The sequence below is a fragment of the Sander vitreus genome, unplaced genomic scaffold (genome assembly GCF_031162955.1).
Source record: "Sander vitreus isolate 19-12246 unplaced genomic scaffold, sanVit1 ctg265_0, whole genome shotgun sequence".
Taxonomy (NCBI): Eukaryota; Metazoa; Chordata; class Actinopteri; order Perciformes; family Percidae; genus Sander; species Sander vitreus.
This window is the reverse complement of record NW_027595429.1, coordinates 135,004-162,500: the sequence shown is the minus strand read 5'-3', so window position 1 is coordinate 162,500 and position 27,497 is coordinate 135,004. Positions and strand designations below refer to the sequence as shown.

The 27,497-nt window shown below is 45.4% G+C and overlaps 2 protein-coding genes across 2 annotated transcripts in view; both read right to left on the bottom strand.

Annotated features, from left to right (window-relative positions):
• LOC144513504 (RPA-related protein RADX) overlaps positions 1 to 702 on the bottom strand; it is a 20,181-nt gene extending 19,479 nt beyond the window's left edge. Inside the window, 1 exon segment of the mRNA XM_078244604.1 lies at positions 621 to 702. Within this exon segment, the coding sequence (XP_078100730.1) occupies positions 621 to 683 (63 nt within the window). The 5' untranslated portion in view covers positions 684 to 702.
• A 9,570-nt stretch (positions 703 to 10,272) lies between these two features.
• The window catches only part of LOC144513495 (uncharacterized), a 29,308-nt gene continuing 12,083 nt past the window's right edge, over positions 10,273 to 27,497 (bottom strand). The window contains exons 1-3 of the mRNA XM_078244586.1: positions 23,200 to 23,490; positions 21,543 to 21,631; positions 10,273 to 13,257 (exon numbers count right to left, since the gene is read on the bottom strand). Of these exons, the coding sequence (XP_078100712.1) occupies positions 12,400 to 13,257; positions 21,543 to 21,560 (876 nt within the window). The 5' untranslated portion in view covers positions 21,561 to 21,631; positions 23,200 to 23,490 and the 3' untranslated portion in view covers positions 10,273 to 12,399. Of the gene's footprint in view, positions 13,258 to 21,542; positions 21,632 to 23,199 lie in introns of the transcript that reaches the window.

Sequence of the window (27,497 nt, the reverse complement as noted above, 5' to 3'; positions counted from 1 at the left end):
CATTTCATACACACTGACGACACTCTGTGTTTATTAATAGTTCAAAAACGAATCAGGAGGAAGACAATCAGCTAGCTAACCGCGCTTCGAACTTCAACCGAATCTCCATTCAAACATCGGATCATTTCATTAAAAAAGGAGCTACCGGCTGATAGAAACGCATCGACAACACAGTCAGCAGTCTCCTTCATCTTCAGGGTCTTGTAGCAAATTCGGCTCACCTACATGCCACTCAACTTGATTATTTAAACATAAAATGACGGGTTTTAAGTGATTCGCGTTGCAGTAGATTGAAGGGGGAAACGGCCGTGCGACCCTTTATAAAAAGCTGTTGTTTTGTGTGTAACATTAAAAATGAAAGCAAACGGGCCGTTCACATGTGTCCCGAAACGTTTTATTCAGAAAACACTGTCAGTGGTATTGAGTAAGATGGGCGGTTTGGCTCGTAAGCAGCTCTAAAGCACAACGACGTTAAATCGGGAGGTTTTCGAACGGAGTCTGGTTGACGTCTAATCTGAGCGAGAGCGCGGTGTTTTAGGGAGCTCCAGCGGAGAGAGAAGAGGCTGAAGAGTGCCAGCTGCGACGCGGATCAATCATTTAACAGTGACCGAGAAGCAGACCTTGTTTGGACCGGGTCTGGACCGGGTCAGGGTTCTGTGGAAGACGCAGTCAGCAGCCGCCATGTTGGACAGGCAGCCCGAAACAGTTTGATAACAGTGCAGTGCATTGTGGGAGAAAGATGTGTTGTGATGAATAGTGAGTTGTATCATAAAGAAGACTTTCTTTAACTACATGTTTATTAACATGAAATGGATATTTAAAAAGTTAGTTTAATTTGTTATGACGGAAATAAGGAGGAAAAGGAACTCTCCCCCAAAACTGTTTTTAACATTTGCATTCTCACTGGCCAAGTGGCCATTTCATTTCATTTCATGTAAATAATCAGGACTTTTAGCGTGTATAGAGCCAGCATATCTCCACCAGACTCCATGTAAATAATCAGGACTTTTAGCGTGTATAGAGCCAGCATATCTCCACCAGACTCCATGTAAATAATCAGGACTTCATATCTCCACCAGACTCCATGTAAATAATCAGGACTTTTAGCGTGTATAGAGCCAGCATATTTCCACCAGACTCCATGTAAATAATCAGGACTTTTAGCGTGTATAGAGCCAGCATATCTCCACATGTAAATGGGTGAATTAAGGGTTTATTTCAACCAAACCAGAGTGGTGATTGTTGGAACAGTGGAAAGATGAACCAAGACGGCTTTTGGTAGTTTGATTTAGTTTCTGTCCACTTTGAATGAAGTGTGTTTTACGATGATAGAAGTCCTGATTATTTACATGGAGTCTGGTGGGTTTGGCGAGAGAAATCAACAACACCAGTGTAACGGGTTGTATATTATGTTCTGTTAAATTCCTGCAGAAATGGGGACAGCACCGCCTGCTGGCGTCACTCCCACATTGCTCCGCAGCCCTAAAAGTAATGAATTCTGGGTAATCCACATCAGAACTCCTGATAACTGTATATATGCAGTGTATTAGCACAATATATAATAATAAAAACTGAATAAATATGGATATTCATTATGAAACATATAGATAGATCTGTACAGTATGTACAGCTATGTGCAGTGTGGTAACATTATAAGAGTATGTGCAGTACACAAGTGTATGTGCAGGATGAATAGTATGAAGAGCAGTAGAATATGGCTTAACACAATACACTAGTTAAACACAATGTTAGCCTCAAGCTAAAAAAAAAAAAATTATACACATGTAAAATTACAAAAGTTACAGGAAAATGCATCAAAATAGATTCATAACAAATACAACACAATGTTTATTTCAACTGACGGTGACACTGGACTGGTCCAACATGAATAAATATATAAATAAGGACCATGTCTACAGAACAGGACATGTTCTACTGGTTGGACAGTATAAATATATATAAATAAAGACAGAACAGGACACAACTTTTCATTCTCTTCTTTGATTTGTTCTGTTTTGTTGTCTCTATTTCTTCACTTACACTGTCACTCTGTCCAAATATGCACACACATGGTACGCTCCATAGGGTTTGTCACGTAGTGGACACGTGGTACGCTCCATAGGGTTTGTCACGTAGTGGCCCCGTGTTACGCTCCATAGGGTTTGTCACGTAGTGGACACATGGTACGCTCCATACGGTTTGTCACGTAGTGGCCCCGTGGTACGCTCCATAGGGTTTGTCACGTAGTGGACACGTGGTACGCTCCATAGGGTTTGTCACGTAGTGGACACATGGTACGCTCCATAGGGTTTGTCACGTAGTGGACACATGGTACGCTCCATAGGGTTTGTCACGTAGTGGCCCCGTGCGCTGACGTGCACTACCGTGCACGTGGCACGTTAACTGGCCAATGAAACATGATCATTACAGCGTTTCAAGCTCTAAATCAAACACAACTGAGCCACACAGCCAACAGACGGGACGCAGCGCTCCACAAAATCAACTAAATATTGCACACTCATTGCCACATTTTCTACTGGTTGGACAGTATAACATATATTGCGATGACGACATTGAGTCGATATATCTTGCACCCCCTATTACATTTGTTTTGTATTGTTTCTAACTGTGAATTACCGAAAGGTTACTAAGCACTTTTTTATATTTATATATAGTATTTATTAGTAATACAGTGGAAATGAGTAGAAATGTGAATATTTGGTTAGCATGTTGATAACGGTGTATGCCCCAAACATTTTCAGCAACACACAGACAGGGACACACACAGACACAGACACACACACACACACACACACACTCACACAGGGACACACACAGACAGGGACACACAGACACACACACACACACACACACACACACACACACACACACACACACACACAGGCACACACACACACAGGGACACACACACACACACACACACACACACTCACACAGGGACACACACAGACAGGGACACACAGACACACACTCACACACAGACACACACAGAGACACACACACACACACACAGACACATACTCACACACACACACACACACACACACACACACACATACTCACACACACATACTCACACAGACACACAATCACAGTCTCTGTTGATCAGCTGATAGTATATGAGTATAGTGATGTTATAGTGTGGAGTGTCTCCTGTCTCATGGTGTGTCTCTGTTGATCAGCTGATAGTATATGAGTATAGTGATGTTATAGTGTGGAGTGTCTCCTGTCTCATGGTGTGTCCCTGTTTGTTGACTTCACAGCTCATCTGTGGGACGAGACACTTCTGACTTCAGGACGTCCGTCTGGAATTAGTTCCCACTGAAGAACAAGAATGACTTCTCCACAAAAGGTGAAATCACTATGACTCAAAGTGTTTGTAGTAGTTTAGTCATTGTATGCTACATGTATTACTCTTTACTTTAGATATCAGCCTTAGTATTTCAACAGTTCAGTCAAATGATAGCAAGAAGAAGAAGAATAGTTTCCCCAAAATACCTGGAAGACCACAACAACGCAGCATTAATATTGATTGATTGACGTTAATATTACATATTGGATCGTTTTATGTAAATCAGGGCTGTCAATACATTCAAATATTTGATCACGATTAACCGTGTGACTGTCCATAGTTAACTCAATATTAATCGCAAATTAATCACACATATGTTTTCTGCTCTAAATGTACATTAAAGAATTAAAGGAGTGGGTTGGCAAAATGATACTACAGGTCAGTAAATGTACACAAACTTACAGTATACTGCAGATGCATTTTATAGGTTCTATTCACAACAAATGAGGCACTTAAAGTGCTCATATTATGCTCAGTTTTAGATTCATAACTGTATTTAGAGGTTATATCAGAATAGGTTTACATGGTTTAACTTTCAAAAAACACCATATTGTTGTTGTACTTCACATTGCAGCTCCTCTTTTCACCCTGTGTGTTGAGCTCTCTGTTTTAGCTACAGAGTGAGGCATCGCACTTCTGTTGCATCTTTGTTGGGAATCGCACATGCTCAGTAGCTACCTAGATGGAGAGCTTTGCCTTCTGGCTCAGCTCTCTTTTCGTCACAACGGTGCGATAAATTGAATGTAATACCGCACCTGCTGTGCCGATTCTCCGACCAATCTCCCGCTCCATTGTCCCCTCACTCGCGAACAAGACCCCAAGGTACTTGAACTCCTTCACTTGGGGTAAGGACTCATTCCCTACCTGGAGAAGGCACTCCATCGCCAGCTCAGCAGTTATACACTGCTATCAGTAAACAGAAGGCAGGCTGGCGGTTGGTGTGTGCGCCACTGTTTATATGTTTGTGTGTCGGCCCTCCCCCACATTGGCGAGTGTTAATTTCGGACCCTGGACAGTACTGTGAAACAGTAGCCATTTCATTTACTTTGTAAATGTAAGAGAAATTGATTAAAGACTTATATGAATTAGTCATTTTCCGACTAATGTTATATTGAAGGACTGAAGACTACTTTCTGATGAACACACACCAGTGATGCAACAACTGACACCAACAAACAATCCAGTTCCTTGTGTTCTTTCAGTTATATTACAGTTTAGTTTTTACTACTGGCGCTAACATGAAATTAACATAAAAGTATCTGAAATAACTCCTTTTAATACAGGCCAAAACATCCGCCCCGCTGACAATAACTGGGGTTAATGTACGGCAGAAGAGAGCATAGTAGACGCGAGGGTTATCGAGGGGAAGTTATAAAAGGAGTTCGCTTTTAAAATACAAAGTGATACGAAGCCTCGATAACTAATATTATAATACATTATCTTTGTCCTTTGCAGAAACTCTCTCCATTCCAGCTGGTTCTCGGCCAACAATGAAGCGCCTGCAGCAGAGGTGAGTTTGTTATAGAAATCAGCCAAAATACCATTTTACATTATTGTTGCTGCAGAGATGTCCTGCTAACATATAGTCTACAGACTCTGGAACAATAACGTTTGGTATAAATCCTTATAAAAATCATAATGTGAATATTATACAACAGCATCCTGAAAAGAATAAATTGACAACATAAAAATAAATGATCAAATGAAATATTTAGTCATAAACTACCCACCAAAAACTACTGTATGGGTCAAAAAACTCAAATGGCTCTATTTTTCTTTTGAAAGTCATTGCAACGGTGACAACTAGTGGCCTACTTCAGGCTACTACCTTACATTTACATATATATATTTTTTAATTATCTCTATAGGTCTGTGACACACTAGGGAGCGTCTCTCCTTCACAGACCACCTTGTTGCAGGGGAACAGGTTTGAGGAGTTCCTTTCCTGTAGATGCATTGAGCAGCACCATGAAAGTGTACCTGATGCTCAGTGGAAGCAAGCTGAGGACAGAGCTCAGTCTCATCTACAGCAAGGAAGAGCTCAAAGCCTGCCGTGGTGCCGTGGTCCTATTCCAGCCGTTTATGGAGAATAACCTTCTCTCAAAAGTCTTTTTCCAAAACTGTGACTCTCCTAAAAGTTGTCATTACCACACCCATGACCACGGCTGAAGCTGAGAGGTGCTTCTCAGCCTTGAAAAGAATCAGATCTTTTCTCAGAAGCACCATGACCCGGGAGAGGCTGGATGGACTGGCCACGCTGTCCGTGGAAGACAGACGCGTTACTGAGACGACTGACTTTAATCAGACAGTCATTGAGAAATGTGCTGGCCAGAAGGAAAGGAGAGCAACATTGATGTTCAAGTAGTTAACATGCTTTTTCGTAATGGGTGGGAGGATATACCCCCCCCCCCCCCCCCCGTCCCACCAACCAATAAAAAGACCCAAAGTTTTTATCACCAGCCGCCACTGCCTTGTTGACAAAATTGTGTACAAATAATTAAAAACAAGACAAAAACCACAAACCCTTACATAACCAGAGTTAACTAATCCCTCCCATCACAACTACATGACCCTGAACTAAACCTTCTCTTGTTTATATATATAGTATATATATATATATATATATATATATATATATATATATATAATGTTATTATTACTAACCTAAATCTCTCATCGTTACAATTTAGAGACATTTTGCTGCAAGTAAAACACAAAGATTTCTAAAATTATTATTCATCATAGAAAAATAATATATTATCAAGGAGAAGGTCACAAAAAGCATTAAGGCACGCTTATGTGTGTATGTAGAGCTCATATCTAAGTATGAGTATTAATGTATGCAGAATTCAAACAGATGAAGAGATGAGATGCTTGCGTGGGTCTTGAGGAGTTCAGGGGGTTTAATATGCTGTCGTCTCGTTTCCTCTAACGCTAACCTGTGAAGGTTGTGGTACGATGAGACTAGGTCACAGGTCAGGGGACGAGAAGATTCAGCCAGTCTCTAACAACCAACCCTCTTCATGGACAACTGTTTGTCTATCTACTCTACAGATTCAAGGAGTCTACGTAGGCAGCTACATAAGACAATGTTTTGTCCCAGGACTGTCTCTTTTTGGAGGTCGGTGAGACTTGACTACTGTAACGGTGCCTTCACAGGTCTCCCAGCTGCAGCTGACTCAGAACACTAAGACCAAGAGACTGGATCACATCACTCCAGTTCTGAAGTCTCTACACTGGCTTCCAGCGCCTCAAAGAATAGATTTCAAAATACTAAATGGTTTAGGGCCAAAATACCTTTCGGATATACTTGTGAACTATGAACCACCCAGACCTTTCAGATCTTCTGGGACAGGTTTGCTTGCCGTCCCCAGAATCAGAACCAAAAAGGGGGAAGCAGCGTTCAGTTTCTATGGTCCACATATCTGGAAAACGGCAGGTCTGCACCTACTCTCAGTTCTTTTATTTCAAGGCTGAAGAACTTGCTTTTTGACATTACCTTTGTTTTTGTATTCATTGTACTGCACTGTGAATGAACTGTATTCATTGTTTTTAATTGTGTATTAATATCAAACTGTGTTTTAATGTTTTATGTAAAGCACTTTGAATGGCACTGCTGCTGAAATGTGCTATATGAATAAAATTGCTTTGCCCAATAAACCACCTGGCAGGGAAGCACAGCGTAGGCCCACGGCCCAGGTTATAGAGCTCTGTATGCGGATCGCTGGTTAGCTAGGAACGCTGGTTAGCTAGGAACGTTGGTTAGCTAGGAACGCTGGTTAGCTAGGAACGCTGGTTAGCTAGGAACGCTGGTTAGCTAGGAACGCTGGTTAGCTAGGAACGCTGGTTAGCTAGGAACGCTGGTTAGCTAGGAACGCTGGTTAGCTAGGAACGCTGGTTAGCTAGGAACGTTGGTTAGCTAGGAACGTTGGTTAGCTAGGAACGTTGGTTAGCTAGGAACGTTGGTTAGCTAGGAACGTTGGTTGTGCACCTTCAATGTTCTCAGGGAGGCCGATTATTCTTACGTTACATCGTCGGTGTCTGTTTGCAAGATTGAGGAGTTTAGCATGCGACTTATCGTTCACCTCAGACATCACAGCTAGCTTAGCTTCCACATTTTTCATGTCCTGGCTCGTGCTGTTGGCAAGTGACTCCAGTGACGAAAGACGCTGTTGGTGATCCAATATCGTAGTAAAAATGCCGCATTCGGCTTGGAAGAAAGACTTGAACTCGGTCAAAAGCGAAGCCCTGTGTTCTGCTAGCATAGCCGTTAGCATGGCGGCAGTCAGTGACGAATCCCTGTTGTTTGGAACGTCTTTTTTCGACTTGCTGGACATCCTCTCGTCGTGGCGGGGTGCTGCCAAATATAGTTGAATATAAATGGTTTGTTGTAGCGCTTCGGCTGGACTGTAAAGAAGGTTAGAGATGAAAAGGATGGGAGCGAGGTGCAAACGCAGCCGCCTCGCCAGAAGTCCTCTGAAGTAACTAACAAACTTTACAATGCCAGGTATTTTTTGTTCAGTTTAATTGAAAATCAAAGTAAGATGAGCAATTTCAAGTTCCCATTTTTACAGTGAACAAAACTCAACAGATCTTAAACCACATTCAGAGACAGGAAATACAAAGAGTTCATATAAAATATAGATTGTTAAATGAAAAGGTCCACAAAGTAAGAAGGCAGACACGAACAAATAATGGGAACACATCTTTAACAGATCATTCTCAACACAAGGCTCACATTCTCTCATTTGGAGCTTTTGACCACATACCACAGCCTTCTTCAGCTCTTAAACTTCCCCCTGAATCCAACCAGCTGTTTTAATGGGACTGAAGTGTCAGACTGAAATCTGATCCACTGAAGAAGCCTGTGGGATACGGTTCAAAGTAAAGGGTTAAGACTGTAAGAGTAATGTAAGAGATTACATGAATGACATGCATGCTGTTCAGAAGCTGAAGTTACTGCTGGTCAGCCTTCAATGTGGAGAGAAGATCAGAATATAACAACTCAGCTATCAGGGCATGAGGAGGAGGCAGCAGGAAACAGCTTGGCTCTGAAACATCTTCACTACGAGGCAGTGTGGATGCGCTGGTGATATTTAATGTTACTACTGTGAGAAAAGGTTTTCCCACATTGATCACAGCTGTACGGCTTCTCTCCAGTGTGAAGGCGCTGGTGGTGTCTTTTAAGGTGACCACCACAAGAAAAAGCTGCCCCACATTGTTCACAGCTGTACAGCTTCTCTCCAGTGTGAAGGTGCTGGTGAGATTTAAGGGTATCACCACGAGAAAAGGTTTTCCCACATTGTTCACAGCTGAGGGTTAAAACTATTTACATGAACGACAGGATTACCCCAACGTAATATGTAGTGGTAGCCAGGATAACATCCACGCTGTTCAGAAGATAAAGTTACTGCTGGTCAGCCTTCAATGTGGAGAGAAGATCAGAATATAACAACTCAGCTATCAGGGCATGAGGAGGAGGCAGCAGGAAACAGCTTGGCTCTGAATAGACCTGTCACATTAACACATTTAGCTGGTCGATAAATTGTCCGTGAAATGATTGCGATGAACGATAATATTGTCGTTCCGAGACCATTTTCATCTGATATAATGATGACATAATAATGCAGGTGCACCTTTTCAAAGATCAATACACTTTTATTTCTAAAGAATATTAAACACTGGAACTGGAAGACATTTTTAATCTCCACAATATGTCTTTGATCTCCTTCAGTACGTCGTCTTTCACGCTGTTGGACCTACTGGTGACCAGTATGTTCTCCCAGGTAACTGGTACTGGCTGTCAAATGTTTGCAGCATTCCTCGAGTGTTCTCTGTGACTCTTACTACATTCAACAATTATTTATCAAACACTAAATATTACATTTAAAGCCCCAGTGTGTAACGGTTGTAGTTGTTTATTACCAAAATCTGTATTGCCCTTCACAAACGTGTCCTTTTTCATGAATATTGACCACCACCATGAATGTCAAGTATTCCTTTGACATTTGCGCTTCCATGAACTGGGGTAGAAGCTCCATAATGATGCTCCATCTTGAAATACGTTAGCCAGTAAGAGACATACAGGACATACTGCTCCGAGGAGGCCTCGGGGAAGACCCAGGACTAGGTGGAGGGACGTCCAGCTGGGAGGAGGCCTCGGGGAAGACCCAGGACTAGGTGGAGGGACGTCCAGCTGGGAGGAGACCTCGGGGAAGACCCAGGACTAGGTGGAGGGACGTCCAGCTGGGAGGAGACCTCGGGGAAGACCCAGGACTAGGTGGAGGGACGTCCAGCTGGGAGGAGGCCTCGGGGGAGACCCAGGACTAGGTGGAGGGACGTCCAGCTGGGAGGAGGCCTCGGGGGAGACCCAGGACTAGGTGGAGGGGACGTCCCAGCTGGGAGGAGGCCTCTGGGAGGAGGCCTCGGGGAAGACCCAGGACTAGGTGGAGGGACGTCCCAGCTGGGAGGAGGCCTCGGGGAAGACCCAGGACTAGGTGGAGGGACGTCCAGCTGGGAGGAGGCCTCGGGAAGACCCAGGACTAGGTGGAGGGACGTCCAGCTGGGAGGAGGCCTCGGGGAGACCCAGGACTAGGTGGAGGGAACGTCCCAGCTGGGAGGAGGCCTCGGGGGAAGACCCAGGACTAGGTGGAGGGACGTCCCAGCTGGGAGGAGGCCTCGGGGAGACCCAGGACTAGGTGGAGGGTACGTCCAGCTGGGAGGAGGCCTCGGGGAAGACCCAGGACTAGGTGGAGGGTACGTCCAGCTGGGAGGAGGCCTCGGGGAAGACCCAGGACTAGGGTGGAGGGACGTCCCAGCTGGGAGGAGGCCTCGGGGAAGACCCAGGACTAGGTGGAGGGACGTCCAGCTGGGAGGAGGCCTCGGGGAAGACCCAGGACTAGGTGGAGGGTACGTCTAGCTGGGAGGAGGCCTCGGGGGAGACCCAGGACTAGGTGGAGGGACGTCCAGCTGGGAGGAGGCCTCGGGGAAGACCCAGGACTAGGTGGAGGGACGTCCAGCTGGGAGGAGGCCTCGGGGAAGACCCAGGACTAGGTGGAGGGATTATATCTCCAACCTGGCCTGGGAACGCCTCGGGATCCCCCAGTCGGAGCTGGTTAATGTGGCTCGGGAAAGGGAAGTTTGGGGTCCCCTGCTGGAGCTGCTACCCCTGCGACCCGACCCCGGATAAGCGGATGAAGATGGATGCATGGATGGATGGATGGAGGAGTCTTCTTCACCAAGAAAAAGAAAACTGATATTGAAAAGAGCAAGAGACCGGCGTCATCAGAAAAAGAGGGTACATTGGATCAAATCTCAACTAGTTAATTATCCTCCAGACCGCTGCGGTCTCCTTTTCTTTCTCTCTCCTTTCCGTCGGGTGGCGCGCGTTCACGCTCTCCGACATGCACCCCAACAACCACGGCTGATTGACGGTAGAGTGATAGATAAAGACATGGCCTCTCGTGGCCTGAAGCGTGCGTCCACGCCACTCTCCGACATGAACTCATGGATGTATTAAGAGAACACATGAACTCCAACAACAACGGCTGATAGACGGCCTTTTGTACACCTTTGCTTTTTGAAGCGTGAAGGCTACCGTAGCTGCAATACTGCGTGGCGAGAGAGAGTTGATTGCGATATAAGATCTCAACGCTAGATGGGAGTAATTCTTACACAATGTAGCTTTAAATAATAGTAATATATAATTAATAAATTATATCTCTCTATATCTATGTGCTGCCACATGGCGAGTAAATGTTTGTACCAAAATAGCTGTTTTTCAGTCTTCATTTTGGCGAAGGTGCAGCTACTTTCTTCTGCTACATACAGACAGTGTGATCAATGAAATTAAATAAGCGAGCGTTAACCGTTGACCGACAAGCAGGTAACAGAGTTTCAGTTCACCGTCCAGGAGCCTCTGAAACACTGACGCGGACAGCTGTAGGATTGTACTAAGGCATGGATACCCGAACCGAGCCCGACGGGTCCCGACAGTACCCGACAGGCTGGGCCGGGTTCGGACAGATATTTAGAAATGATGGTTGGGTTCGGGTCGGGCTCGGTCACAACAAGGCATTTGTTGTAAAATGGTGCTGTGGCTCCTTTAAGAGAGCTCAGTGTGTGTGTGTAAAGTGGGCAGAAGAGAGATAGAGAAAGAGGAAGCAGACGTGTAGATGCGACCGGAGCAGAGTTGGTGGAATCAGTTTAAGTCTCCCCTGGTTTTCTGACCACAGTCGGAAACAAAGCAAGCAGGAAAGGTTAACACGTTGAACATTTTAGATTAAACAGCTTATTAACGTGAGCTTGTTCCCCCGTGTGAACTGATAACCTCATCTGTTGACATTTCCGAATGCCTTCCTACAGTTGCTTAATAAAAGTGGGCTTTCCACACAAACAAACGTACGTGTCATATGTGTCAGTAGTATGAGAAAAAAAAAAACGAGATTGTAACTGTGTCGGGCTCGGACAGAAAAATTTGGCCCGATCCGGACTCTAGATTGTACCAGTTAATGTTCTGTGCATTGTCGGACACATGCAGTCACTTTCCTGAAACCGCTTGTGAGACTGACAAGTCCACAGCGGCGTGTATGTCCGAGCCTGTCTCCACCGCCTCCACCTGCAGGTTGTCAGCTGTGTGGTTTGGAATGAAAGGGAGAAAACAGGACGCCGAGTAACACGGCAGATATCCCTCATATACCACTTTTTTTTTTTACGCCGCCTTAACTGCAAAGTGCTGCAGGAAACCCTGCTCCAACTCTCTCCGCCAGCAGTCCCACCTCCCCACACAAAGACCATGCGACTGACAAAAGGGTTCAATCCTCGTTACGCTAAGGAACCGAGAGTGGTCCTCCAGTCTCTTTGGTAGAGAGAGAGACAAAGAGAGAGAGGGAGAGAGAGACAAGGAAAACAAATAAGCATGCAAATGGAAATTATTGGGGCCGGAAAACTTATCGCGCACATTTTTTGTTATTGCACGATTAATTTATTTATTGACTATCGCGACAGGCCTAGCTCTAAAAACATGTTCACAATGAGGCAGTGTGAATGCGCTGGTGTTTTTTAAGGGTATCACCACGAGAAAAGGTTTCACCACATTGATCACAGCTGTACGGCTTCTCTCCAGTGTGAAGGCGCTGGTGACATTTAAGGCTACTACTCTGAGAAAACGTTTCCCCACATTGATCACAGCTGTACGGCTTCTCTCCAGTGTGGATGCGTTGGTGAGATTTAAGGACACCACTTTCAGAAAAGGTTTTCCCACATTGTTCACACTGGTACGGCTTCTCTCCAGTGTGAACGCGTTGGTGAGATTTAAGGTTATTACTCTGAGAAAACATTTTCCCACATTGTTCACACCAGTACGGCTTCTCTCCAGTGTGAATGCGCTGGTGAGATTTAAGGGTACTACCACGAGAAAAAGTTTCACTACAATGTTCACAGCTGTACGGTTTCTCTCCAGTGTGGATGCGCTGGTGAGATTTAAGGTTACTACTTTGAGAAAACGTTTCCCCACAATGTTCACAGCTGTACGGCTTCTCTCCAGTGTGAATGCGCTGGTGTCTTTTAAGGACACCACTATGAGAAAAAGTTTCCCCACATTGATCACAGCTGTATGGCTTCTCTCCAGTGTGAATGCGTTGATGGCTTTTTAGGTGTCCCCGTTGAGTGAAAACTGTCCCACATAGATCACAGCGGTAAGGTTTCTCTCCAGTATGAATGCGTTGATGTTTTTTTAGGTGACTCTGTAGTGTGAAAGCTGCCCCACATTGATCACAGCTGTAAGGTTTCTCTCCAGTGTGAACTCTCTGATGAATCTTTAAAGAGGTTGAATTTGTGAAGGATTTGTCACAGTGCTGACGTTTTTCTCCTCTTCCTTTCCATTTCTATCAACAGACAGAAAAACAGAGAGTGAGTTAGTGAGGTGCCATGCTGTAGCGATCCATCTTAAACTAGAAACAACATTTAGAGCATGTCTGTGGAACATAATTTGACTGATGCATTGCCTTTCTTAAGTATCTGCAGACATCCACATTATGGAGTTGCATTATGGGAAATGTAAGATCCAGTGTTGGTTAGTTTGTGATAAAAACTTTTGATTAATATATGCGTTTGCTCCCTTTTTGTTGACGGTAACAAATGGGGGCTCATCCAGGATTGTTAGTGCTAGGAATCTTGCACTGGTATCTGTAGGGGTTATCAGGTTGTCTTTATGTTGCTGGACTAGCTCTACTTCAGTGGAGTGTTTATGGGTCTTTCCTGAACTGCTAGTCAGAGTTAAGGGCTGTAAAGTAATTTGGAACCATTGTCCCTGATAGGCATTAGCAATGAAGGGCACCAGTTGACCACTGACCTTTCGTTTTAGGTTGTTGTTTTTTGCTAAATCCAACTTGTATCGCCAGCAGTGTTGGGCAGTAATGATACTAGTTTAACTACTTCTCAATAGCGTCACTGTTTTCTGAATCAAACAGCTTTTCAGAAGCTTACCTCTTTTATTGAGAAAGTAATGTGGTATTGTCCACACATGCTACATTTCCTCAAGCATTTCTGAAGTTCAAGCACAGCAGAGCTTGTTGAAATGAAACTGCTGAGGATCACTGATGCCACTGACAAACGCAGGCGCATATGTCGTGATCTTGGATGTTTAAAATAGCTTCGATGTATGTAAAGGTTCTCAGTCATCCAGGATATACAGTGGGGAGAACAAGTATTTGATACACTGCCGATTTTGCAGGTTTTCCTACTTACAAAGCATGTAGATGTCTGTAATGTTTATCATAGGTACTCTTCAACTGTGAGAGACGGGAATCTAAAACAAAAATCCAGAAAATCACATTGTATGACTTTTAAATAATTAATTTGCATTTTATTGCATGACATAAGTATTTGATCACCTACCAACCAGTAAGAATTCTGGCTCTCACAGACCTGTTAGTTTTTCTTTAAGAAGCCCTCCTGTTCTCCACTCATTACCTGTATTAACTGCACCTGTTTGAACTTGTTACCTGTATAAAAGACACCTGTCCACACACTCAATCAAACAGACTCCAACCTCTCCACAATTGCCAAGACCAGAGAGCTGTGTAAGGACATCAGGGATAACATTGTAGACCTGCACAAGGGTGGGATGGGCTACAGGACAATAGGCAAGCAGCTGGGTGAGAAGGCAACAACTGTTGGCGCAATTATTAGAAAATGGAAGAACTTCAAGATGACGGTCAGTCTCCCTCAGTCTGGGGCTCCATGCAAGATCTCACCTCATGGGGCATCAATGATCATGAGGAAGGTGAGGGATCAGCCCAGAACTACACGGCAGGACCTGGTCAATGACCTGAAGAGAGCTGGGACCACAGTCTCAAAGAAAACCATTAGTAACACACTATGCCGGCATGGATTAAAATCCTGCAGCGCACGCAAGGTCCCCCTGCTCAAGCCAGCGCATGTCCAGGCTCTTCTGAAGTTTGCCAATGATCATCTGGATGATCCAGAGGAGGAATGGGAGAAGGTCATGTGGTCTGATGAGACTAAAATAGAGCTTTTTGGTCTAAACTCCACTCGCCGTGTTTGGAGGAAGAAGAAGGTTGAGTACAACCCCAAGAACACCATCCCAACCGTGAAGCATGGAGGTGGAAACATTCTTTGGGGATGCTTTTCTGCAAAGGGGTCAGGACGACTGCACCGTATTGAGGGGAGGATGGATGGGGCCATATATCGCGAGATCTTGGCCAACAACCTACTTCCCTCAGTAAGAGCATTGAAGATGGGTCGTGGCTGGGTCTTCCAGCATGACAACAACCCGAAACACACAGCCAGGGCAACTAAGGAGTAGCTCCGTAAGAACCATCTCAAGGTCCTGGAGTGGCCTAGCCAGTCTCCAGACCTGAACCCCATAGAAAATCTTTGGAGGGAGCTGGAAGTCCGTATTGCCCAGCGACAGCCCCGAAACCTGAAGGATCTGGAGAAGGTCTGTATGGAGGAGTGGGCCAAAATCCCTGCTGCAGTGTGTGAATACCTGGTCAAGACCTACAGGAAATGTATGATCTCTGTAATAGCAAACAAAGGTTTCTGTACCAAATATTAAGTTCTGCTTTTCTGATGTATCAAATACTTATGTCATGCAAAACAATCATACGTGATTTTCTGGATTTTTGTTTTAGATTCCGTCACTCACAGTTGAAGAGTACCTATGATAGAAATTAGAGATGGTCCGATACCATTTTTTGCTTCCCGATACCGATAACTGAACTTGCGTATCGGCCGATACCGAGTACCGATCCGATACCAGTGTGTCATATATTTTATTATGTTTTAAGAACTGTATACTACTATCCCTGTATAGATGATATGATGTATAACAGCTGTATACTACTATCCCTGTATAGATGATATGATGTATAACAGCTGTATACTACTATCTCTGTATAGATGATATGATGTATAACAGCTGTATACTACTATCCCTGTATAGATGATATGATGTATAACAGCTGTATACTACTATCTCTGTATAGATGATATGATGTATAACAGCTGTATACTACTATCTCTGTATGGATGATATGATGTATAACAGCTGTATACTACTATCTCTGTATGGATGATATGATGTATAACAGCTGTATACTACTATCTCTGTATGGATGATATGATGTATAACAGCTGTATACTACTATCTCTGTATAGATGATATGATGTATAACAGCTGTATACTACTATCTCTGTATGGATGATATGATGTATAACCGTTTTCCGTTGCAGATGTTAGTACCGCCTCAGCGTGGCTGGTCGTTATATGCCGGCTCGACGCAAACACCAGCGCACAAGTATAGACATCAGGCCACTTGAGCTTGTTTTCCAGTTCTGTGGAGACTCCACGCAGAGCTTTCTCCGTAGCCTATGTAAGTGGCCTGATGTTTATACTTGTGTGCTGGTGCGTGCGTCGAGCCGGCCATGTGTGTGTGTACGTGGCTACGGAGAAAGCTCTGCCTGGAGCCTCCGCAGAACTGGAAAACAAGCGGCGCCGCAGGAAACTGCCGTGACCTAACGCGACACCCAGAACGTGGAAGGTGTGTTGTTGTCAGAAGACACATTTAGTTTCAAATGAAGCTGGAGGCAGCAGAAATAAACACAGCTGGCTGAAATAGCTAAAGATGGGGGGTTTGTTCAGGACACCCCCGTCTGTCGCTTTCACGTCACCTTTTCGGCTCGCCTCAGCTCGCTGGGAACCTCGACTGAGGTGGTACTAAACACAGTACCCGTTAGCAGATACCAGGGACTGTTTTTCGTAATGGAAAACCCAAAAAGGCGAGTAGAGTCGAGGCGAGTCGAGCAGGTACCACGTGATGGGAAAGCGCCATTTGTGTGTGTTAATAAACTTCTAAATTGGTATATCTGTGTGGCCTGTTTGTTGCTGTCCTGGAGCCAGGAGGTAACAAATGGGGGAAATCGCCAATGTTTTTTGGGTTTTGGGCGTACGTACACTTTTAGCAAAGATCCTACGCACAGTTTTATAAATGAGACCCCTGGACTCTTATCCAGCATGTACAGTTTCAGGCAGATTAAGTAAAGTCAACAGTTTCCTGTGTAATGGCGACTGCACAAAATGGCCGCCACGCAAACACCGTCCTACGAAAATACAAAAGCTTTGCTATTTGGCATCATGTAAGTCTCGACATGCTGCTGATCCAAAACTCCAAAGTTTTAAAAATTTCCATACCTGTAAAGGGCCTAAAATAGTGCGTTGTCACATGACCTATGACATCGTTAGAGCTATCAAAACCCCCTAGGAGCGGTTCAAAACTATTGCATAACATTCATAATGGATGACTTTCGGTTGGGCGGAGCTAATTTAAGTAAACTGAAAATATGTCAGAAATGATAAGAGCAATGTGAGATCGCCCTTAGAGAGAGGGTGAGAAGCTCAGTTATCCGTGAGGAGCTCGGAGTAGAGACGCTGCTCCTTCACGTCGAAAGGAGCCAGTTGAGGTGGTTCGGGCATCTGGTAAGGATGCCCCCTGGGCGCCTCCCTAGGGAGGTGTTCCAGGCACGTCCAGCTGGGAGGAGGTCTCGGGGGAGACCCAGGACTAGGTGGAGGGACGTCCAGCTGGGAGGAGGCCTCGGGAAGACCCAGGACTAGGTGGAGGGACGCCCAGCTGGGAGGAGGCCTCGGGAGACCCAGTACTCAGGTGGAGGTACGTCCCAGCTGGGAGGAGGCCCCGGGGAAGACCCAGGACTAGGGTGGAGGCACGTCCAGCTGGGAGGAGGCCCTGGGGGAGACCCAGGACTAGGTGGAGGGACGTCCAGCTGGGAGGAGGTCTCGGGGGAGACCCAGGACTAGGTGGAGGGACGTCCAGCTGGGAGGAGGTCTCGGGGGAGACCCAGGACTAGGTGGAGGGACGTCCAGCTGGGAGGAGGCCTCAGGGGAGACCCAGGACTAGGTGGAGGTACGTCCAGCTGGGAGGAGGCCCCGGGGGAGACCCAGGACTAGGTGGAGGGACGTCCAGCTGGGAGGAGTCCTCGGGGAAGACCCAGGACTAGGTGGAGGGACGTCCAGCTGGGAGGAGGCCTCGGGGGAGACCCAGGACTAGGTGGAGGGACATCCAGCTGGGAGGAGACCTCGGGGGAGACCCAGGACTAGGTGGAGGGACGTCCAGCTGGGAGGAGGTCTCGGGGGAGACCCAGGACTAGGTGGAGGGACGTCCAGCTGGGAGGAGGCCTCGGGGGAGACCCAGGACTAGGTGGAGGGACGTCCAGCTGGGAGGAGGCCTCGGGGAAGACCCAGGACTAGGTGGAGGGACGTCCAGCTGGGAGGAGGCCTCAGGGGAAGACCCAGGACTAGGTGGAGGGACGTCCAGCTGGGAGGAGTCCTCGGGGAAGACCCAGGACTAGGTGGAGGTACGTCCAGCTAGGAGGAGTCCCCAGGGAAGACCCAGGACTAGATGGAGGGACGTCCAGCTAGGAGGAGTCCCCAGGGAAGACCCAGGACTAGATGGAGGGACGTCCAGCTGGGAGGAGGCCTCGGGGGAGACCCAGGACTAGGTGGAGGGATTATATCTCCAACCTGGCCTGGGAACGCCTCGGGATCCCCCAGTCGGAGCTGGTTAATGTGGCCCGGGAAAGGGAAGTTTGGGGTCCCCTGCTGGAGCTGCTACCCCCCCCGACCCGATACCGGATAAGCGGATGAAGATGGATGGATAAATATCGGCGCAACTATGTCCAAATTAAAGCCTTCCATGCATTAGGGGGCGCTACGGAGCCGGCTAAATACTCATCAACGTAATCACGGTACAATCTCCAAATGTTCTGCACCACATTTGGTGAGTTTTTCGTAAAGTAAGGGTGTCACAAATGCGGTCAACGACTAAAACTACTTAGGGGGCGCTATGAAGCCATCATGCCACGCACAAGCCTAAATGCACTGTTAAATCAAAGTAAACTATGTGCAACATGGCATCGACATGTTGAGAGTTTTCCTTCATCTTAACGTCCTCAAACGTGTGATCGTCACATGAAAACGCACAAAATCCAAGATGGCTGACCTCCTGTTGGACGAAAACAAAAATCCCAAAAAGAATTTATGTTCCTCAAGATAAGAAAAATGTTCCCACCAACTTTTGTAAATATCAAAAGGAACTTTATCCGCACCATGGGATGCATTAGGGGGGCGCTATGGAGAACGCCCAAGCCCAATCACTACATATCTTTGACATTTTCGACAGTTCTTACATGAGTTTACATATATCCTAAGACCCTCAAAAATGTGATTCCTTGAAAAAACAACAGGTTCCCTGCACTCTCAGCCCTGGCACGTTCGTGATGGGGCCCTAATAATGCATCAATTAAGAGGTTTCAACCATCCTCATGATGTCTGATTTATTAATGATGTTCATGTCTTCATCAGTAGATCTGTAGTTAAAGTGAATGGCTAAAGAAACTGAACTGTAGTGTTGTAATCATGATAAACTAAACATTATTTCTTCATTACTTCATCATGTTTGTGGCCCTTCAAATAACGTGCTGACCAGCTCCATCTGGAACATTAATACATAGGATATGATTAATGGTGGCATATGCAACAATCATCTTTGGGACTCCCGAAAATAACGTCAGCCATTCTTTCTATTTAGGCGTCTAATTTTGGAAAGTATGTGCAGACATTAAGAAGTTGTGTCTGTGTGTGTGTGTGTGTGTCTGTGTCTGTCTGTGTCTGTCTGTGTGTGTGTGTGTGTGTCTGTGTGTGTGTGTGTGTGTGTGTGTGTGTGTGTGTGTGTGTGTGTGTGTGTGTGTCTGTGTGTGTGTGTGTGTGTGTGTGTGTGTGTGTGTGTGTGTGTGTGTCTCTGTGTGTGTGTGTGTGTGTGTGTGTGTGTAGCGTCTCAGGAACCTCATGATCTTCCTCGCTGCCTGGTCCTGTTTCTTCGCCAGAACGACTCCCCTGATGGACAAACAATCAAATCATATATAGATAGATATATATATATATATATATATATATATATATATATATATAAATAATACATACACACACACACACACACACATGTGCAGCAAGACCCACATGACACGTTCGTCCAATCAGCTGCCACGTGTTGGGTTCGTCACACTCATCCCGCTGCCGTTTCCAGTAAGAGTTTTAACATAGAGTGTAAAGTATAATATATATATATATATATATATATATATATATATATATATATATATATATATATATATATATATATATATAGCACTACGGCAGGAAGAGGTGCACATTAAGGGGCCATCCACACGGAGACGTTTTTTGGTGCAAAGGCACATTTTTAGCATCGTTTGGGCCGATCGTCCACACGAATCCAGTAAATCCACTGCCTGAAAACACACTTTTTTTAAAAACTTCGAAAACGGCTCTCTTTTGGCTTCGTCTGGATGGTGAAGCCGGCTTTTTTTTGTATCGATGATGTCATCGCCACACCCCTCGACCTCTTACCCGCACTAGTGCACGGCCACACACGGCTGCGGTGAAGCTAAGCGAGCGTCTCCCATCTCAGTGGTCCAACCAGCTCCCTTCATCTAGCTAAATAAATGTCCCTGACACTTCCCTCTGCTCTGCCGGTCCTGGATTCTACACTAGATATATTGCTAACGTTATGTAGCTAACGTTAAACATCACTAAAGTAGCTGACCGCTACAGCAGCGACGTAACATTAGCTGCTATGGTTAGCTGTTTATAAAGTGGAAGCTAGCTAGCTAGCTAGCTAGCTAGCTAATCTGTCTGCTTATCAACTCCTTGAACAGATTATAGTAACTTTTAGCACGGCTTATTGTAGAAAAGCTACTGCAAGAAAAACATGTAGATTATCAAAAAGACATTGAATCATTGATGTTTGTTTGACTGCCGATGTTAGCTAGTTAGCGCGCTAACGTTAGCTCCGCTAGCTAGCGCGCTGCAATCATGTCCGATGGCAGACAGAATTGCAAAATAAAAAGCAATCCAACAGCACATTACACAATGTAAACAAAGACACGTTTCCTTGCGGCGGCCTTTATAAAATGAGCAGTGGTGAAAGTCATTACAGTCCACGGATGTATTAAGAGAACGTTATAGTCTAGCTAATGTTAGCTAACGTTAGCTAATGTTAGCTAATGTTATGATGGGAAGGGGAAGTGATGATGCTCTTCTTCTCTGTGTTTTGGTGAATTTCTGTAGCGGAAACAGCGCCGCCTATGGGCCTGGGATATGAAGTAGAGCGTTGAGTCATTTGGATGTGGCTCCGTATGGACGAAAACAATCTCGAAACGAATCCAGGGAAGACGGGTAAAAAAAAAGATCGTTTTGGTACGTGTGGACGTGGCCTAACGTGGACTGACGAACCGTGCGACGCACACACGCTCCGAACCGAGACAAGCCAACCGGGCGGTTCGGATGTTTTTTCATGAACTGTACCATCCCTTACTAATGTACATACATTTTAAATATGCTAAAAAATATCCAATATGTAATAATAATGTCAGTCAATCAATATTAATGCTGCGTTGTTGTGGTCTTCCAGGTATTTTGGGGAAACTATTCTTCTTCTTCTTGCTATCATTTGACTGAACTGTTGAAATACTAAGGCTGATATCTAAAGTAAAGAGTAATACATGTAGCATACAATGACTAAACTACTACAAACACTTTGAGTCATAGTGATTTCACCTTTTGTGGAGAAGTCATTCTTGTTCTTCAGTGGGAACTAATTCCAGACGGACGTCCTGAAGTCAGAAGTGTCTCGTCCCACAGATGAGCTGTGAAGTCAACAAACAGGGACACACCATGAGACAGGAGACACTCCACACTATAACATCACTATACTCATATACTATCAGCTGATCAACAGAGACTGTGATTGTGTGTCTGTGTGAGTGTGTGTGTGTGTGTGTGTGTCTGTGTCTGTGTGAGTATGTGTCTGTGTGTGTGTGAGTATGTGTCTGTGTGTGTGTGTGTGTGTCTGTGTGAGTACCTGTGTGTCTGTGTGTGTGTGTGTGTCTGTGTGAGTATGTGTCTGTGTGTGTGTGTTTGTGTGTGTCTGTGTGTGTCCCTGTGTGTCTGTGTGTGAGTGTGTGTGTGTGAGTATGTGTCTGTGTGTGTGTGTTTGTGTGTGTCTGTGTGTGTCCCTGTGTGTCTGTGTGTGAGTGTGTGTCTGTGTGAGTATGTGTCTGTGTGTGTGTGTGTGTGTGTGTGTGTATGTGTGTGTCTGTGTGTGTATGTGTGTGTCTGTGTGTCCCTGTTTGTGTGTGTGTGTGTGTGTGTGTGTGTGTGTCCTTGTGTGTGTGTGTGTGTGTGTGTGTGTGTGTGTGTGTGTGTGTGTCTGTCTGTCTGTGTGTCCCTGTCTGCGTCTGCGCACACAACCACCAAAGTTCAAAACCTTTGTCAATATGGATGCTGTACATCGTTTGTGTAGGAGCAAAAAAAAAGCAGCTTGTTTCTACTTAAAGAACAATAATTATTATTCATTTCAGAAACCATCAGTACTGTATCTGATTCACACACACGCTCCACTAGCCTCCACCGTGTTGCCAGTGGGCCTCCTTGTGTACTGAGGCCAGGTCCCATCACAATATTAAACTGTGTTCAGCAATAGTCACTGATGAGGATGTTAAGGGATTTGCTAAAGACTTAACCACCAACTAACAGCTGTGAACGTTTTGAGACGATGTTTGGAACATATTACAGGTGGTTGGATGTCAATATATTCATTAATGAGAAACGTGTTGAAATAATAATCTTTAAATGTGTATTAAATAGCCAACAGATCAGATATTGATAAGGTATTTCCAAAGGATTTCTTTCACAAACTAACAGCTGTGAACGTTGCGAGGGGATGTCTGAGACATATTACAGGTGGTTGGATGTCAATATGGTCATTAATCAGAAAATGGTAGAAACTACTATCGTTATTGGTAACTATAGCCTACATCTTTATTTATTTTTTACTAATTCACAAGTGTGAAATGTTGAATGGCTCTCCCTCTCTATAACTGAAGTGGTTTGAGATTTATGTTGTAAAACAAAAGAGTTAATAAAGATTAAAATGAGTGGAGTTGCCATTTGACGACGGTCCCTAAATGCGTCTCTAGCGACCGGCGCGTTGGACAGACATTCAGTTCTTTACGCTCTAAACTGTGTCGTTATTTTTGGTGATTTCGAGTTAAAAAATAAGTGTGAAACGTCTGTCTAAATAAGCTCTCCAACATACCCTGAAACTGGGCGAAATCGAAGTACTGACACGGAGCTATTGAAGGTAACATCCGCGAAAACCGACGAATGTCTATCTTCACTGCGGTAAAAGGAGAACATGATGCCGCTTCCCTACCTGTAGGCTGTCCTAAACCTCCAATCCCCGTCCTCTCCTGGCTTATTAATATTCCTGTAGTCCGGAAGTGTCCACAGATGGAAAGAATTCATCCAGGTTATGAATATTGTCCTGTAGAGTCCATGCTAACTGTCTGCTAACTTCATTAGCCGACCTCGTTCCGTCTCCTCGCCCTGCACTGTGTTTCCGGGTATGTTTGTTTTCTTCAGGTTGCTGCCTACACAAAGAAACTATCCCCGCCTTTTTCTGTTTAGTTTTCACCCCGGGACAGCCCCCGACGTCCAGCAAGCGCTCCCACTGTGGAGCGCCAATACGCTGCGTCATCTCTCTGAACAGCCATCTTAGAAACAGCTCTCATTGGCTATCAACACGTCAATCATGGCAGTTGTAGCCAATCACGTTCCCTTTCCAACGGACCACATATGGTGATGATGGTGACGTTGATGAGAACACAGCTAGAAGTTAATACATGAAGTCAAAGCCAACTGAGAGCTGAAGGGCAGCAACAAGTCTGTTAGTTCTACCTCCATCTGAAGCCACGGGACACAGCCAGGCCCCCCCCCCCTCGCCCCCGTCCTTACTATCTTCACTACTACACAGATGTTTGGATTTAAACTGTTAAATAGTTGTTATACTCCTGGACAATAACTGCACATTCCTGCACTAATGTACACATTCAAATCAGACCCTTTATATACATATCCTTATCTTTTTCAATAAGATGCTGATTGTAAACCTCTGTTTGGATGACAGCATCATATCAGTTGAGTCAGACAGCCAGCAGGTGGCAGCACAGCACCTTCTCTTTCTTTACACATGTTCAGTTCAGCAGGGAACAGCTCAGAGCTCTTTAACTTATGGAGTTTTCATTTTTAAGAGTTAGAGTAACATTAGGCTTTTATTGATGCTTAAAGACACAAATACACAAACACCATACACTGTCATGGTATGACAATACAGTTTTATATACAAAAAACAAGACACATACAAAAAAAAACAAGACATATCACATACAAGACCAAACAAAACAAAGAGGAAGTTCAGGCTTTCCAGACTGTGTAGAGGAGACTCAGAAGCTGATCATTTTTTTGATTATTTTTAATTATATGAAGTGATTTAAGGAGCAAATGTATTTCTAACTTAAATACCTGGAAGGAGCACTGTAGTGGTTATGACCATATCAGTGACTATGTAACTACATGGAAACGGGATGAACGATGTCTGTGGCTTGCACAGTGATAGCGTTACTGAAGCTTAGCTGTAGCATCACACTGTCTCCTGGGAATTCAGCTGTAGCAGGAAAAGGTAAACAGTAGTGTGCAGATCAGAGCGTAGTGTGTGAAGAGTGAAGAGCGGAGGTGTTCACAAGGAAAGAAGCTCGGAGTAACGTGACAATGGAGCTAGAGCTAGCTTTCAGTAACGCTATTACTGTGCAGGCCACAGACATCATTCATCCCGTTTCCATGTAGTTGCATAGTCACTGATATAGTCATAACCATTACAGTGCTCAATTACCTATTTTTGAGGGGGAAATAAACTAACATTTTTCGCGGCGAAGGCATGATCGGTCCTCTTGCACATCTAAACAATACATAATGTTAGCATCCAGTCAGACAGTATAATGTCGTTAATCTCACCTTATGTAATTTACACACAGCAATAAACCAGGGAGGTAGAGGTGAATGTTGAGAAAAGGCAAAGGAGATTACAGTATATCCACCGGAGAACTAGCATAACAGCACGGCGTTTCACACACGTGGTGCATTCAATAGCATCGGAACGGCTATGGTACGTTCAAGAGCGTGGGACATTACAACTTACAGAGAACTGGCTATTACTGAATGGAACTTAGCTCAATGGGTGGTGGTTGAAGGAGCAGGGGAGGTGGTCGAAGGTGCAGGGGTGGTGGTTGAAGGAGCAGGGGAGGTGGTTGAAGGAGCAGGTGTGGTGGTTGAAGGAGCAGGGGAGGTGGTTGAAGGAGCAGGTGGTGGTGGTTGAAGGAGCAGGGGAGGTGGTTGAAGGAGCAGGGGAGGTGGTTGAAGGAGCAGGTGTGGTGGTTGAAGGAGCAGGTGTGGTGGTTGAAGGAGCAGGGGAGGTGGTTGAAGGAGCAGGTGTGGTGGTTGAAGGAGCAGGGGTGGTGGTTGAAGGAGCAGGGGAGGTGGTTGAAGGAGCAGGGGAGGTGGTTGAAGGAGCAGGGGAGGTGGTTGAAGGAGCAGGTGTGGTGGTTGAAGGAGCAGGTGTGGTGGTTGAAGGAGCAGGTGTGGTGGTTGAAGGAGCAACGGAGGTGGTTGAAGGAGCAGGGAGGTGGTTGAAGGAGCAGGGGAGGTGGTTGAAGGAGCAGGGAGGTGGTTGAAGGAGCAGGGGAGGTGGTTGAAGGAGCAGGGTGAGGTGGTTGAAGGAGCAGGGGAGGTGGTTGAAGGATGCAGGGGAGGTGGTTGAAGGAGCAGGGAGGTGGTTGAAGAGCAGGGGAGGTGGTTGAAGATGCAGGGGGTGGTGGTTGAAGGAGCAGGGGAGGTGGTTGAAGATGCAGGGGAGGTGGTTGAAGGAGCAGGTGTGGTGGTTAAAGGAGCAGGTGTGGTGGTTGAAGGAGCAGGTGTGGTGGTTGAAGGAGCAGGTGTGGTGGTTGAAGGAGCAGGGGAGGTGGTTGAAGGAGCAGGGGAGGTGGTTGAAGGAGCAGGGGTGGTGGTTGAAGGAGCAGGTGAGGTGGTTGAAGGAGCAGGGGAGGTGGTTGAAGGAGCAGGGTGAGGTGGTTGAAGGAGCAGGGGAGGTGGTTGAAGGAGCAGGGGAGGTGGTTGAAGGAGCAGGGGAGGTGGTTGAAGGAGCAGGGGAGGTGGTTGAAGGAGCAGGGGAGGTGGTTGAAGGAGCAGGGGAGGTGGTTGAAGGAGCAGGGGAGGTGTTTGAAGGAGCAGGGGAGGCGCCAATTTATGTTTTCCTCCGTGGGTGCTTCGTGGGAAATGAAGAATCGATGCCTCCGACATAACCAATCACACTATGACAGACGCTCCATCAGCTGTTTAATTGCTCGGTATCGGCGCCTATGATGGTGTTGATTTTGGATTGAAAAAGTGAGAGAAAAGAGTTGAATACGTCCACTGTGAAGGTTGTAGAAACTGTGTCAGGTGGCTTAAGAAGTTTATTTATTGTAAAAAACCAGGGGAGCACGCAAAAGTAAAAACCAAAACCTGACGGTAGGAGGCAAACATCAGTAAATATTGAGAAGTGTGAGCTGCAAGGTCTGTGGTACATTCCCATTGCAAATATGCCATTAACATTGAGTAAAAGGGCCAAAACTCGTCTACGTTGATTATAGCGCCCCCTAAAGGCCGATCTTCGCCATATTTGGTACAGAGCCTCAGAGCGGCATGCCGAACGAGCATCACCAGTTTCGTGTTGATTGCATTTACTGTGGCAGAGATATTGCAATTGCAAATTTCCCATTTAAATGCATTGAGTTATTGGCCAAAACAAATAAACGTTGCTTATAGCGCCCCCTAAAGGCCGATCTTCGCCATATTTGGTACAGAGCATCGTAGTGGGATGTTGAACAAGGATCTTAAGTTCTTTGCTGATAACATTTAATTTGGCCGAGATATGATATGATATGTGTGTGGTAGCTAGCTATGAAAATTAGTTTGGTCGTCAAATGCGCAAACTTTAACGTAGCAAAATTCCTTGAATAACTTTTGGTCACGTCCATCTGGAGATGCTACGTACCAGGTTTCGTGTAGATCGGTGGCACGGCCTAGGAGGAGTTCCAAAAAGTTGGTTATGCGCATTGCGTGATATTGTGAAAAAGCTTTTGAGCGTAAATGGGCGTGGCCTATATCAGGTGATTCAGCTTGACTCAAGGAACACGTGGATGTAAGGATTTCTAATGTGCGATGTGTAATGTGGGAGTTAAAGGCAAAAAAAACCCATTATAGCGCCACCTAGTGGTCCACATGTGTAATTGTTGGTAGGTGTGGTCCATGACCCATTGTCTATCTACCCTGTAAAGTTAAAGTTGTTCACATTAGTGTAAGTAGTAAATTTAGACGTGGGTCCCATAGGCCACGCCCACTTTGACCTCTCAGTACCCCAGTCTAGGGTTGGCCTCAGGAGGGGCCCTAGATGGTATCCAACATTTCTGTAAAAATCGGATGAGTGGTTCATGAGATATAAACTTTTTGTACTTGTAGCGCCCCCTAGTGACCAATTTTCGTAAAACGACAAACAAGAATCTAAAGTTTGACGTTGATAGCATTTATTTTGGCCGAGATATGGCAAAGTTGGTGTTTTCGTAGTTAGCTACACAACAC